Source organism: Microchirus variegatus (genome assembly GCF_963457635.1).
Source record: "Microchirus variegatus genome assembly, chromosome: 21".
Classification (NCBI taxonomy): Eukaryota; Metazoa; Chordata; class Actinopteri; order Pleuronectiformes; family Soleidae; genus Microchirus; species Microchirus variegatus.
Genome location: NC_139822.1, coordinates 15,544,283 through 15,557,963, shown reverse-complemented (window position 1 = coordinate 15,557,963; position 13,681 = coordinate 15,544,283). Strand labels below are relative to the sequence as shown.

The window sequence follows — 13,681 nt, the reverse complement described above, 5'->3', positions numbered from 1 at the left end:
CTCGTTACGGGCAGAAAATACTGTTTAATTTAAAATGTGAACTTTAATAAGTCATTAGGATTTTTTTTTGCTGTGCACGAGCGAGGAAGGACAAACACACTGAGAGAGAGAACAGGAAAAGGAGTTGACAAATGAATATATTACTAAAAAGATTAATGTTCATGCAAACTAGGGCAATTATTCAATAACTCTAAATATATATATATTATGTGGTAATATAATAAAGGCTCAGAACATGTAAATCTGTGAACCGTTTATGCAAAACACACTTTTGAGATTGTGAATTTGGCTGTTTCCTCCAAGACTATTTCATATAAAATATGAAGGGGACCTGGATTTAAGAGCAGTCAAACAGAGAAGGTCACAAAACTAAACAGTGAATATTGTTCCTGTTTTCCCTCGATCAAACAGAGCCGAGCAATTTGAGAATGTGGGACACAATGTCGTCATGGTGACACAGCAGAAAACATCAAACACGCCTCATGTAACGCTGGTATTTACACACACACACACAGATTTTGTGGTGGTGCTCTGTCTTCATTTTTGGTGAGTGGACACATAAGTGAGAATTTGGGGGGTGTATTTTGTAAATGAAGCGAGGCTGCTGTGGGGAGGGGAAATTGAATTTGAAAGAGGGAGGAGGAGGTGGTGGTGGTGGTGGGGGGGGGGCCTGTGCCAACAGGTGACAGAGGCGTGCTCCGACCAAACGCACCTCTGAAGTGAAGCGCAGTCATATCACGGGGCCAATTTGGAGGCAGCATTATGCACTACACCGCTTCGCTTTCCTCACACAGCCTGTCAGTGCACAGGAGAGCAGTAGCGCTGCTCCAAATATGAATTAAACATAGGGCTTTTGTAGCGTGAATACACTACTGCTGAAATGTTGGTAGAGTCAAGAAGATGGAGGGGAGGGGGGGGGGGGTAGGAGAGAAAAAAAACACAGCGGCATATGCACTTACTCCTAAAGTGGAACACTGAAAAATAAAAAAATCCAAACATTTGCAGCATGAAATGTAAAAAATATTAGGTTGACAGCACTACCAAACAGCTTAGAATATGAATTAATATTACTCTGTACTTGCTACCCGATGCACACAATCGATAATCATCGTTTTAATTGTGGGATTATCTCATATTTCCTGGTGCCCATCTCATAATTCGCTACAATCAATACGGCAGCGGAACCTCCCACGCTGAAGCCTTCGCCTCGTCGTCTCAGCGTCCAACGCAAATTGCCTTTGATTGGAACAATGTAGGTTAATGAAGCGCTTCTGTCTTCTGGCGAGAGGCAGACATGTAGCTACGCTCAACCATCTAAGCCCCACAGTCATCCAGATGTGTGCATATTTCTGTTGCATTAAAAAAACAACAACAACAACAGCAGCAGCAGCAGCAGCAGAATAATGGCACGTCTGGAGAAATGCTGATGTTTTCAGTTCAGAGCTCTCTCTGCACTGGCAGCTATACACACTCCCGCGGCTACAGGGGTTCAGGGATACCCAGGGACCCTAGGATACAAGCCTCCCACCCCCCCCCCCCCCCCACCCCCAAAAAAGAGACATAAATGGTTGAATAATTAGGAACACTTGCTTCCATTCCTTCATTAGAGCCCTCGAGCAAGGCATTAAGTCAGGGGGTTGTTATGCAAGACTGAAGAAGTGACTGTCTTTGTGTTTTCAAAAGTGTACATCACATGGAACTGGTCAGTATGGACAAAAACATAAGGAACATTTAAACTAAAATTTAAAATCACAATATAGCCATTAAAAGATATAGTTTTGCTGCAGAAAATCTATATATTTTGTTCTGAATTGGCCTCTAATAACAAACAGGACACTGCTTTTTAAAAACTGATGATCTGCTGTTTGACATTCGAGTGTTTTGAATGTCGGATCAGTGTGTGGGGGGAAAAAAAATGAAAATATTAGGGGCAGCCTAGACCTTCATAAAACTTCAATTACTGTGTTGGATGGCCTCCAAGTGGGGAGGATTCCCATAAGACGTGAATGCAGCATCACCACATCAGCTCCATGGCCAAAGAAGAATCCTCCTCTTTTTTTCTCTCTCTCTCTCTTTTTTTCCCCCTTAGTACAATCTGCCCAGCGGGGCCACAGGGAGCCAATCAGATGGCAGGCTGGGTGTCAACTGTGAGCCAGAAGAGCGGAGAGCTCAGAGCCAGTTTACCTCCACTATTCAAATTCAGAACAGAGCTGCTGCATGGGAATAAACCGAGGAGGCGCACAGACACGCGCTCCAGCCCCCGACAACAAGAGCTGCAGCGCACAGCGCGTGATCGGCTGATTTCTGTGATTATCAAAACCGATAAAAGGAAATATTCACGACATTATAAATATTATACAACGCAAGACTATTATCAGGAACATTTTCTATATGTGTTGTTGTTGTTTTTTTCTCGAACACAACGCGTCCTCGGAACAGGGCGTTTCGCAACGTGTCCAACACCACGTCGGCAGAGAGAACAACATGAACGCTGTTATTTTATTCTTTAAAAAAAAAAAAAAAAATCATAAAGTATGAATGAATGGAATATTTACTATTGCTATATTAAAGCAGCAAAAATATTTTTTGTTCAATGTTTCATATCTGACACGTTTATACGCCCTTCATGAAAATATTCATCCATTATATTTATGCACAATTCACTTCCAAACATCTGTATCTCACACACATAACACAAAAGTAAATAAGAGTGTGTGGGACCTTAAGGTCACTGATGTGCACCAAGTTCCTAAAGCTCACCTGCGTCCTGCCGAGGCCTTGTCCTCCGTTACCCGGGCTCATTGAGTGAGGATGGTTCCTCTGCTGTCCTCCCCAGCCGTGAGCAGAAGCGGGTCCATACTGGGGGCCCACGTCCTTGCCCAGGCTCATGCCAGCCTGCTGCTGCTGCTGCTGCTGCTGTTGTTGAGCTGTGGGGCCACTAAAGTCTTGATAGGCACCACCGTAGCCCCGCATCATGGGGCTGGGGGACGTCAGCAGCTGGTTGAGGGTCGGTGTGGCCCCCGAGGGGTGATGCTGCTGCTGCTGCTGCTGTTGTTGTTGCTGCTGCTGCTGCTGAGTTTGCCCCGGGAACCTCTGAAAGCCACTAGAACCAGGTCCCAGAGCAGATTTTCCGTGGCCTGTATTCGAGTTGCTGCCCATCATCATGTTCCCAGGCTGGCGGCATCCAGAGGGGCCCATCATCCCGTAGGCCCCGCCGCCGTAGCTCGCCCGGTACGCCGGGTACTGGTTGTACTGGCTGTTGTGGAAAGCTGCGTCGTGGGAATTCTCCATGCTGTTATGCACCGAGGAGTGCGTTATCCCCATCCCACTGCTCTGCTGCTGCTGTCCGCCATGTTGATCATAACAGGGCCTTGGGGTGTAATAGTTGTTGTTAAACTCAGAGTTGTTACTGTTTGGCCCTAAGTTCGAATGTTCGTACCTGGAAGTCGTCGACATCCTCTCCGCAGGTTTACAGGTGAGCTCCCCCTCACCTTTACCTGACATGTGCTGCTGCTGCTGCGGCTCCCCCAACAGGTTCTCTTTGCCGCCGTGGTGTTGGTGATCCATGCCTCTGTCTCCACGCGGCCCCTGGCCGTTGTTGTTGACAGTGTTGTTACTTTGGATCTGCCGCTGCTGATGTGGCGTAAACTGGCCGAATTGCAGCGGCTGCGGCTGCTGCTGCTGCTGCTGCTGAGGCAGCGGCTGGGACTGAGGGGGATCTCCGCTCCCCACACACTTCAGCTTGTGGTTCGCGATCAAACCCGTTTCCATCGAGGAAGTGGTTGAATTAGTCGACGCCGAGGAAGACGTGAGGTTATTCCCATCCTTGTCGTGGCCGTCCGGCGCGCCGTGAGTCGTGGAAGTTGAATGGACCATGTTGAGCTCGTTTCGGCGGTGATGGTCTACATTATTCAGAGTCCCATCTCCGGCTCCCAGCATCGGTCCAGTTCGCTGCACGGTCCCTCCTCCTCCTCCTCCGGATTTCCCCGAGTTGAGCTCCGGACCCAAACCGCTGGGTAATTTCTTATTTTTGTTATTAGTTCTGGTCGGAGCCGATGCCACTTGCGTAGCCATGGTCACTCCAACATCTCAGCGCGCAGTGACAGCAAGCTCCGACCAGCCGCGCTCACAGAAAATAACACACGAGAGGAGGAAAACACAAGCTGGGAGGTGGGAAAAAATGTATTCAGTGGAAAAAGGCAAGCTTTGTTGTAGCGCTGCTGCTGCTGTGGCGGTGGTAGAAATGGTGAGTCAGTGAGGCTTCATGTTGAGAGTTTCTCTGGCAGGTTTAAACGAAACTTTTCTCTTCCTCCCTCCGCCTCTCCTCCATCCCGGTTCTCCGTAATATGTAGCAGCGTCTCCCGGAGCCCTTGTGGCCCAGCATGGCATGAGAGAGAGCGGGCTCTACCAGCTTATCCACCTCCAGGGCTCCGGCGCGCCTCGCATGGAAAATCCGGACTGGAACAGGGAGCCATTACGCACGCTGCATGTTGTTTTGGTGGGGTTTTTGAACGCTTTCTGGGTTTATATCACAATAAAAACGATACAATAACGTAGCGGTGGTTTGAATAGACCCACTTTTCCATATTTTTTATAATATCAAGATTTCCTGTGATAGTTCCATGTCAGACGGTCACGGGATGACTCATTTCGGCGACTTCCGACGTGCATTTTACCTATAAACAACCAAATAACCGGCGATATCGTGCATGTTGGTTAATTACGCACGGACACTGCTCCTCTGCTCCGCAAAGTCAACTCAAATGAACGCACTAAAGGCGCGATAACTTTACCCCAGCGAGTTTCTGCGCAAATATCCAGATCTGATTTTCCCTCTCGCCAGCAGCAGCTCTGTCCCTTCTGCTCAAGCCAGTTCTCTACAGCTCTGACAGGAGTTGGACACGCATCCACAGACTGTGCGCAATAATGTTGCCATCGGAATAAGATTATAATCACACTTTATGGCAGCTATAATGTGATAATATGTGTAACCACAGAGTTCATCCACTTCTCCGTCCACTGCCAGTCACTTCTTCTCATATTGAGAGGGAATTTATGTTCCCTTTCAGCCAAGAAGCATTATAGCAATGAGAGGGGTCATATCTCAAACTATAAACTGTTCTTCAGAACTGTTTTGGTGTGATAGCAGATTGAAAATGACATTGAGTATGATTAGTTCACTGTATGTCTCCATATCAGAATGTAATAACCTATGAATAATATAGATATTCTTCATTATACGGTCTTAAAAGGGCTCATTCTTTAATTTCCTCTCTCTTGGGGTTTATTTTGTCATGGACAAACTTGTCTGAAGCGATAACGACAATGTGATCTGTGGGGGTGGGTGTTGGTGGTTGCAGTGTAGGACCACACACAAAACCAAAGTCTACAAGAAATGCTCTCCCCATCAGTGGCATTCAAACATGAATTTAAAATAGTGCTTAGTAAAGCAGCCGGGGAGTCTGTGGGGATTTGAATGAGCGGAGGGGTCCGCTTTGATGAGATCAGATGCATTTGATCAACAGAGGGAGCTGCGGATGAAAGAGGGGTGGAAGGGAAGGGAAGGCAGGGAAGGGGAGGGAGAAGGATTTTTGGGGATGAGAGTTCTGCTGAGGATGGCCATCATAATGATAATGACGCATGCATGAAGGTGGAGGAAGTTGATGCTGATGCTGACAGGGGGGGGCAGAGGTAATAATGGGCCACATGATGATGATGATGATGATGATAACAGTAGTATTTTTTTTTACACTTAACTGCTGCTTCAGGTCACAAATCCAAATCAAAGGATTCATTCTGCCTCCGTGTACTTGATGTATAGTGGAGGATAATTCACAGTGAGGCCATGTACATGACAATGGTAAGACCCCTGCTGGAGATACAGTGTCAGTACAACTTAGAGCTTGAAAATATGATATCCAAGGCAAAACGTATAGATTTTAAATAGCAAATATGACAGAATAAATTTGTAATTTTTCAAATAAAAAAAAAATAGATATAATTACACAACAGCAGGAGGCTCGGTTCAATATTTCTTAATGGATGCTCACTCACTGGAGACAAATAAAACCAAAGTGACATCCCGCAGAAACCTTTTCCCTCCCTTTTATGGGGCCCATATGGCAAGAGAATAAATGCTACAACTACAAAACTAAAAAAAAAAAGTCTCCACGGCGTTCACTGCTCACCATTCAACACGCCATAGGCTCCGCCTATAGCATCAACACGAGCAGATGGCTATTTATCTATAGGACAACCTGAGTGAGACTGTACATTTACATCCTCCCGACGCGTGTGTGTGTGAGAGAGACAAATGTACAAGTGATAGGAGTACAGACAAGGATATTACTCTTTAAATGATCATGCATTTCTGTGCGTGTTGAGTGTCAGCGTCACTGGTTATGTACACCTTTTTCTGATTAGAACAAGCCTCGTCCACACCCTTTCCTGCCTGCTCTCAGCACTTTTTCTTTGCATATGACTACTCAGGCTCCCCATCAGTGTTCCAGATCAAAGCCTCGGCTCCGATCTCATCTAGAGAAACACTGACGCTGACAGTGAGAGAGGGGACCTCGGGCATTAGCATATTCTATGATGGCGCTCGGGCTTTTCAAGCCGTTGCCTCGGCTGCAGCTCTGGGTGTGCCATGCTACGGCTTTGCAACTCTAATTTCCCCCTCTCTCGCTCATTAAAAAAGCCCACTGTTCTCCTATTAATTCGCAGACACACTGATCTGTTTGAATGGCGAGGATGTGGAGAGAGAGAGTGTGTGTGTGTGTGTGTGGAGGGAGAGAGGGAGGTGGAGGAGGGCAATGGCTCAGCGCATTTGCATTTATGTTTAATTTATAACCTTCAGGGGCCCCCTGATGCAGCAAGATTGAAACAATAACTCCAGACAAACACGGGGAAGAGAGGAGGAGGAGCTGGAGGAGGGAGGATGGAATTAAAAATATACAGATCTGGCATGGTATGTGCTTTGATGTGTGTGTGTGTGTGCCGTTTCAGCCTGTGCTACCCTTTGCATGAGGATTCATTTGCGTATCTGCATAAAGATGTGTCTGAAACACACACTGACAGAGACACATAGGTCTCCGCTCTGCGGGGGGGGGTTAACATGCCAAGGTGAGTACCTTTCAGGAGAAGACGAGCAGGAGTCTGCAGGGATCTCCCCCTAGCCGCGCAGCGGAGAACAGCAACAGCAGACGGCAGACAGCAACAGCAGCATAAGCCTGGCCAAGCACAGAAAGTGGGTCAGCCCAAAACACACAAACACGGATGCAGCCCTGGTGTCACACTGGATACGTTTGAAAGAAAACGAGCATGCACACACACACACACACACACACACACAGAGAGACAACAGAATGAATAGATGATTGTTTGGGGACATGAATGCTAGTATATTTTTTTACATTAGTGTCATTGAAGCATGTCTTGTTTGAGATCAGCGTGGATGACTAAGGAGTAGATGGGAGACATAAAGGCAGCCCATCCATTGTGAAAACAACCCTATGGAAGTGCATCAAATTGATCCATAGTCTTTTCATTTCAAGCTTGGGTAAATAACAGCATTTGCATTGATCAGTCTGCAAAACCCGGCAATGATGGGCTTGGGAGCGTTCAGCATACGCTTGTCTGTGTGCGCTCGCGTGGCTGGTAACGAAAAAGAAAGAAGAAGAAAAAAAAAAGTCTTTCTCCTCCTTGCGGAGTTGAAGGCCTCAGCAGAGCCCTACCAGCGGCTATGATGGATAAAATGTTTTCAACAACACTTGAGAAGAGTGGATGCTATTGTGTCCGCCTGTACACAGAATCACAGAATTCCCAGGACGCCGCGCCGCTCTATTTATGTGTTATGAAAAACATGACTCAAAAGAAAGAGAGAGGGGGGGGGGGGAAACAGCCGTGCTCTACTTTCACTGTCAGCTATCATGTGAAGTGTGAAGAGGAGGAAGAGGATGAGAGAGAGAGATGCAGACAGGGAGAGCTCGAGTCGAGGAGTGATTCTCTTCATCCACACACATCCCCATCCTGATGGTGACAGGGGAGAGAGGGCTCTCAAAACCAAACCCCCCCACACACACACACACACACACACACCCTGCCCTCCCCGTCACTGCTCCTCTCTTTCCCTTCTCATGACTGGAGGAGTGTGTGAAGTGTCCCCCGAGAGGCACAGACTCAAAGACGGTATTTACAAGATCCACAGTGAGCCCACTTTTAACTGCCTGTGAAGAACTTCTGCCGTTGCCTTTGATGTGCCAACCTAATGGGGAAGAGCTCGCCGGCAGTCATTGCATATGTTGGCGAGGCAACGTGAGCTAATCCACTAGCATTGCAAGGTAGACTTCATGCTGCTTTTTGCAGTAAGTGAACACTTTAAGTGCTGTATGGCTTTGGTGCATTCCTGCCCTTGGAAGAAAAAAATCCCCAATGGCAAACAGACTCTCAACTTTTACAGCAAATTAGAGGCTCCAGCAGAAAAAAGAGCACTTTGATTATTTCATGGTGGACTTAATATTAGGTATTAAAAAAAAAAATAGCACTTCACTAAAAATATTCTATGGTGCAATGTATCGATATGTCAGAAATATTCTTGACGGTGTTAAGCTTCTTATCACCATTCGGCAGCAGACTCTGGGCCATTTGACCATTTACTGCTCTGTCCGAGTCTCACTAAATAAAGAAACTGTATTGTGTACATTGTTGTTTTTACTGTGAGAGTTCTGCTAAAAAATATACTATTTTGGAGGTCGCAATATATCATCATTTACATGCTTACAGCAGTTACTGTAAATGGGTTTTGCACTTTTTAAAGTACAAGTACACAAAAAAAGTATGTGTTTTTTGAAAGAACTGCAAATCATATCCATTACTAAAAAAAAATGTGGACAGGTGAATGATATGAGGACAGGTGAATGAATGATGAGGACAGGTGAATGATGAGGACAGGTGAATGATGAAGAATGGTGAAGGATGAGGACGTGAATGATGAAGACAGGTGAATGAATGATGAGGACAGGTGAATGAATGATGAGGACAGGTGAATGAATGATGAGGACAGGTGAATGATGAAGACAGATGAAGGATGAGGACGTGAATGATGAAGACAGGTGAATGAATGATGAGGACAGGTGAATGAATGATGAGGACAGGTGAACGATGAGGACAGGTGAATGAATGATGAGGACAGGTGAATGAATGATGAGGACAGGTGAATGATGAGAACATGTGAATGATGAAGACCGGTGAATGATGATGAGGACAGGTGAATGATGAGGACATGTGAATGACGAGGACATGTGAATGAAAAAGACAGGTGAATGATGAAGACAGGTGAATTGGTGCTATTTAAGGTCCCTGAGTGAGTATTACCTTTAATAGCTTTTTATTTTTGCATTTAATTAAAAACAATTAAGGTAAGATTTGCATCCCCCTTGTCCTTTTTGACATAAGAAAGAAACTTGTTGAGTACATTTTAAACAAAGTACTTTTTTTTAAACGTTACCTTGAGTACATTTTTAGACCAGTACTTTTATTCGAGTGGAATATTTCAGTACTCTTTCCACCTCTGACAATACATCACATCACCACCCTGCATCAGGATATATACAGCACATCATTATCAGCAGATTCTTGCCAATACACGACAAAATAAGCTTTTATTGGCAGCGCCTTACAGGGGTTTAAAAAAAAACTATGGTGTAATAAATTAAACAGCACTCCAATTCCCCTGTCACTGAATACTTCTAACCAGATGGGATGAGTAACATCAACAAAGGAGTCCGCTTTGTGAACTCTACTGCATCAAAAAGAAAAAACAACAACTCACCAACCATGTGTGAGGCAAGAAGACTGATGCGTCATCACAGCAACTCGTGCCCTCTGTCGCGTAATAGTCTGGTGTCCATGACTTCAGAGGACATTATATTGATTTACATTCATTTCCTGGAGACTTTCCTCTCACCTTCACCATAACTACCATTGGCCTAACCTTAACCATACAATAATATGTCTTCACCTTGAAATTGAATATTGTACATTATGGAGACAATTTCTCTTAATGGGTCTTTTTTGTCCTCATAAGGAAGACCAGTCCTTATAATGTGACAGTGTAAACAACATGAACAGCTCGAACACACAAATACACAGAGGTAAACACTGCTGCTTGTCCAACTTAGTTTTATGTCTAACAACAGCACTGAAAAGGAAGGCTTTCATAACAAACGGAGGAATTTGGAACGATTTTGAATTAGGCTAATTAGGTTTGTGTTTTGTTTGTTGTTCAGGAGGCATGATCAAAGCGATATTTCACCAATTTGTGTCAGTTTGCGGGGGAGAGGAAGAAGAGTTTGGAGAATTTTGCCTATTAATCTCCTCAGGTTCGGCACGCTGCGCGTTAGGGACGGTAATCAAAACAACAGAATTATGAATAATGAAAAGTGTTGATCAGAAAGGAAACAAAACAGAGGATGTGTGCTTTATTAGTAGATGAATAGTAACAGAAACTGGACTCGGTGTTTATTCCTCCTTGTTTGCCGGCTGTACAAAGAAGGCAAAGAGGGCTTCTATTTCAATACATGCTCAATCCTCCCTGCACAGCCTGAATGGAAGAAGGAAAATCAAAGAGATGTGGATGGCTTGACCCAGGAGCTCAGAGTCTTAGAGCAACCGGCTGTTTTGATATTATCTAATATTTATGAATAACTTCCTTGATATTTCCTCCGCTCCATGAAGCTGTCTGCTTTTACAGTGTTACACAATGATGTCTTAGAGGGGCGATGGCGGAGATCAAACAGGGCCTGGGCTCAGAATACAGAGAGTGCTCTCACTCTCTTTCTCTCTCTCTCTGAGGAAACCGAGAAGAAAGCAATCTAATGCTATGTGACTGAAATAAAAGCTCCACGAGGCTGCAGTGTGAAATGTGATGATATTTGTATTTGCGTCTCCGTCAAAGGAGGACGGGGACAGAGAGAGAATAAAGCGTACACTGTATATAACAAAAAAATTGACATAATGTGCCGGCTGCAAAGCAAAACTCACATTTTTGAAGCTTGGACCGGCGCCATGTCAGTTTTTGGATGTCCACAGATGTCACCTGCAAGACACGAGCTGTCAATCACACTGGTGTTCAGTAGTGATGGGAAAATTTAAGAGATTAAAAGAACTTATAATAGGTTATTTGTGGTGAATTTCTTCTCTTAAAATCGTCCCATGCCTAGTATCTTCTCATATGTGCAATTATTTATTGTCTATTTTTTTTTCTTTTGAGAAAGAGCTGAGTGTTTATTTTTCCATGGACTTCTGTTTTGTTCGACAGAGTTCCTATAGCTTAAAGCACGTTAACTTTAAGACTTTTTCAACCAATTTTACAGTAAACAAAAACAACAAAGCTGCCCAAAAACACATAAGTTAAGGACAACTTTGCTCAAATCGACTTCCCGGTGTTGGTATTGTGATGTCCTGGCCCGAAAAATAACTGTTACCAATTATTTTGAGATTTTCACTTCGCAAAAGCATTTTCAAGACTTTTGAAAGAGGGACATTTAAGACATTTAAATACTAATTAAGGCCTTGTTTTTAGATTTACGAATGCTTTTTAAGACTTTTTAAGGATCCGTGGGAACCCTGTTCGAGTACCTTTTGCAAACAATGTCCCCCCCTGGTGGCTAACTGCTGTATGGACCTTTTCTGCCATAAACACAGAGGAACTGGTTACGTTAAGGGATAAGATTTAAATTATAGGTTAGGTTTAGAAACACTGCTTTGTTGTGGCTGTCCAAAATGAATGGCAGTGTCCTTAGAAGAATAGCTGCACAAACCTGTGTGTGTATGAGCCATGTCACACGTGTGTTTTCTGCAATGGAGATAATTCCACACTCTGCCAAACCCATTGCTTTCCACAGACAACCATTCAAGGCTGTTTGGATCCATGATGAACTCAGATGCTTTTCACTATCTCTTCAAAAAAAAGTCAAGTGTTCTCAACATGTTATTTGCCCAGAGTGGCCTTGCACCAAGGCTCTATTGTTAGCCTAATGGGGGCTAGATGACACTAAGACTCTAATTATGGACACCAATGATCAGCCCTGATAATATCGAGAGGAAAGTGGGTAATTTATGGCTGTTGTGTTGAAGGGTTGAGGGGAGGTGAATACAAAGGCAGGGAGGAGGGGGTTGTGTGGCGAGGAGAGTTTTCTCGTGTCATCGCTCCATCGTCCGTCACCTTCATCATTTCCCCAGAGCAGAAAAGCACAGACATGGGCACAGCAGGAGAATATTAATGGACTGTGTGACATTATGGGTCCTGGCCATTCAGAAGAATTGTCCCATTACATTATGAGCCATCAACAGGTGATTTCTCAGCGCTCGCTCGGCCTCATCATACCTGTATTTCATGAAGTGCCCACACAATAAAGCTCGAGTGTGCATTCGTCTTTATTTATTGCAGATATTACAAATACATTAGGGCCCGAGCTTATATACATCAGAGGCTCGTTTGTCGCTAAGCTCGCTTTCACGTCTCGTCAAAAGATTATCTGACACAAAATGATTGACGGGGATATTTTTAATTGGACGTCACTTCTGCATTATCGTATTTTCCTACAGCCTCCAATCCCCTTAACGGTAAGTACTGCGAGGGGTTGCGATGAAAGCTAGGCCCTGGTCTGAGGTCTGAGTCTATCGCGGTCGATACTGTGCCGCGCCAGAATTGGCGAGACGGATACCAAAAGCAACTCAGCGAGCACTGTGCCTATTCTGTCAACACCCCCAAAATCAAAGCTGCTCTCCCTTGAGTGATCTGTCCAAACAATTAAAATGAAACCTCTTTGTACAATCACACTTAACATGTCAGACGGAGAAATGAAAGGAGCCTCGTGTACCCGGAGCCGCACGCCGCGATGCCTCCTGTGACAAGCCCCATCCAGAGAGAGAGAGCGGCACGCCACAGGAGTGACGCTACTGTTCAAATTTTAAATATGTTTTGACACAAAATCAAAAGTTGCACGCCATTATGGGGTAGAGATTCCCCCGTTTTCACGTGTGATCACTTATTAGACCCCTAGGTGAACGAGGCAGAAATACTGACACCTGAATATTCTCTTTGCACTTTCTTTGACATTTTTTTTTTCTCCTTTAGCAGATCTGGGAATCATATCACATTGTGAGATATCGTTTCATAAGATTGAAGCTCTGATCTCTGCACATCTGAGGCTCACAAAAAGCCACCAATGATCAATGAGGATTCCTGAGTGAGTTGCTGAGGTTTTTTATCTTATCTTATCATGTTCTTCCTTCTGGTGTCCAAAAAGCTAGGTTCGCTGCTATTCTATTTCTGATTATAGGAGTAGAGACGACTTGACGGCTTTGCCGTCGCGGCGCTGACAGCAAACTCTGGGTTATTTCTAACAATTCTGAAAATACACGGAAACGAGAATAATCTGTATTTGTCTGTCTTTTTGAAATCTGATTGGTTTGATTAATACGATCCCTAAAGAGCACTGCCTGACTAATCAGCTGAACAATCCCATCAATCAAAACAGCTTCCATGCGACACTTTTTCGTATAGGTTATACGACAACGGTGCTACGTGGCAAATAATACATTTTTCTTTCACATTAATAAGCTTGAGTGGCTTTAAACATAATGGGAAAACAAAACCATTTCATGGGCTTTCATCGTA

The 13,681-nt window shown here is 44.5% G+C and overlaps 1 protein-coding gene across 1 annotated transcript in view; it reads right to left on the bottom strand.

The window, feature by feature from the left end:
- The window catches only part of LOC310942139 (AT-rich interactive domain-containing protein 1B-like), a gene marked incomplete at both ends in the record, with an annotated part of 189,328 nt that extends 185,254 nt beyond the window's left edge, over nt 1–4,074 (bottom strand). The window contains one exon of the mRNA XM_083907446.1: nt 2,761–4,074. Coding sequence (XP_083763572.1) covers nt 2,761–4,074 — 1,314 coding nt within the window. The remainder of the gene's footprint in view (nt 1–2,760) is intronic.
- Between the last annotated feature and the right edge of the window lie 9,607 nt (nt 4,075–13,681).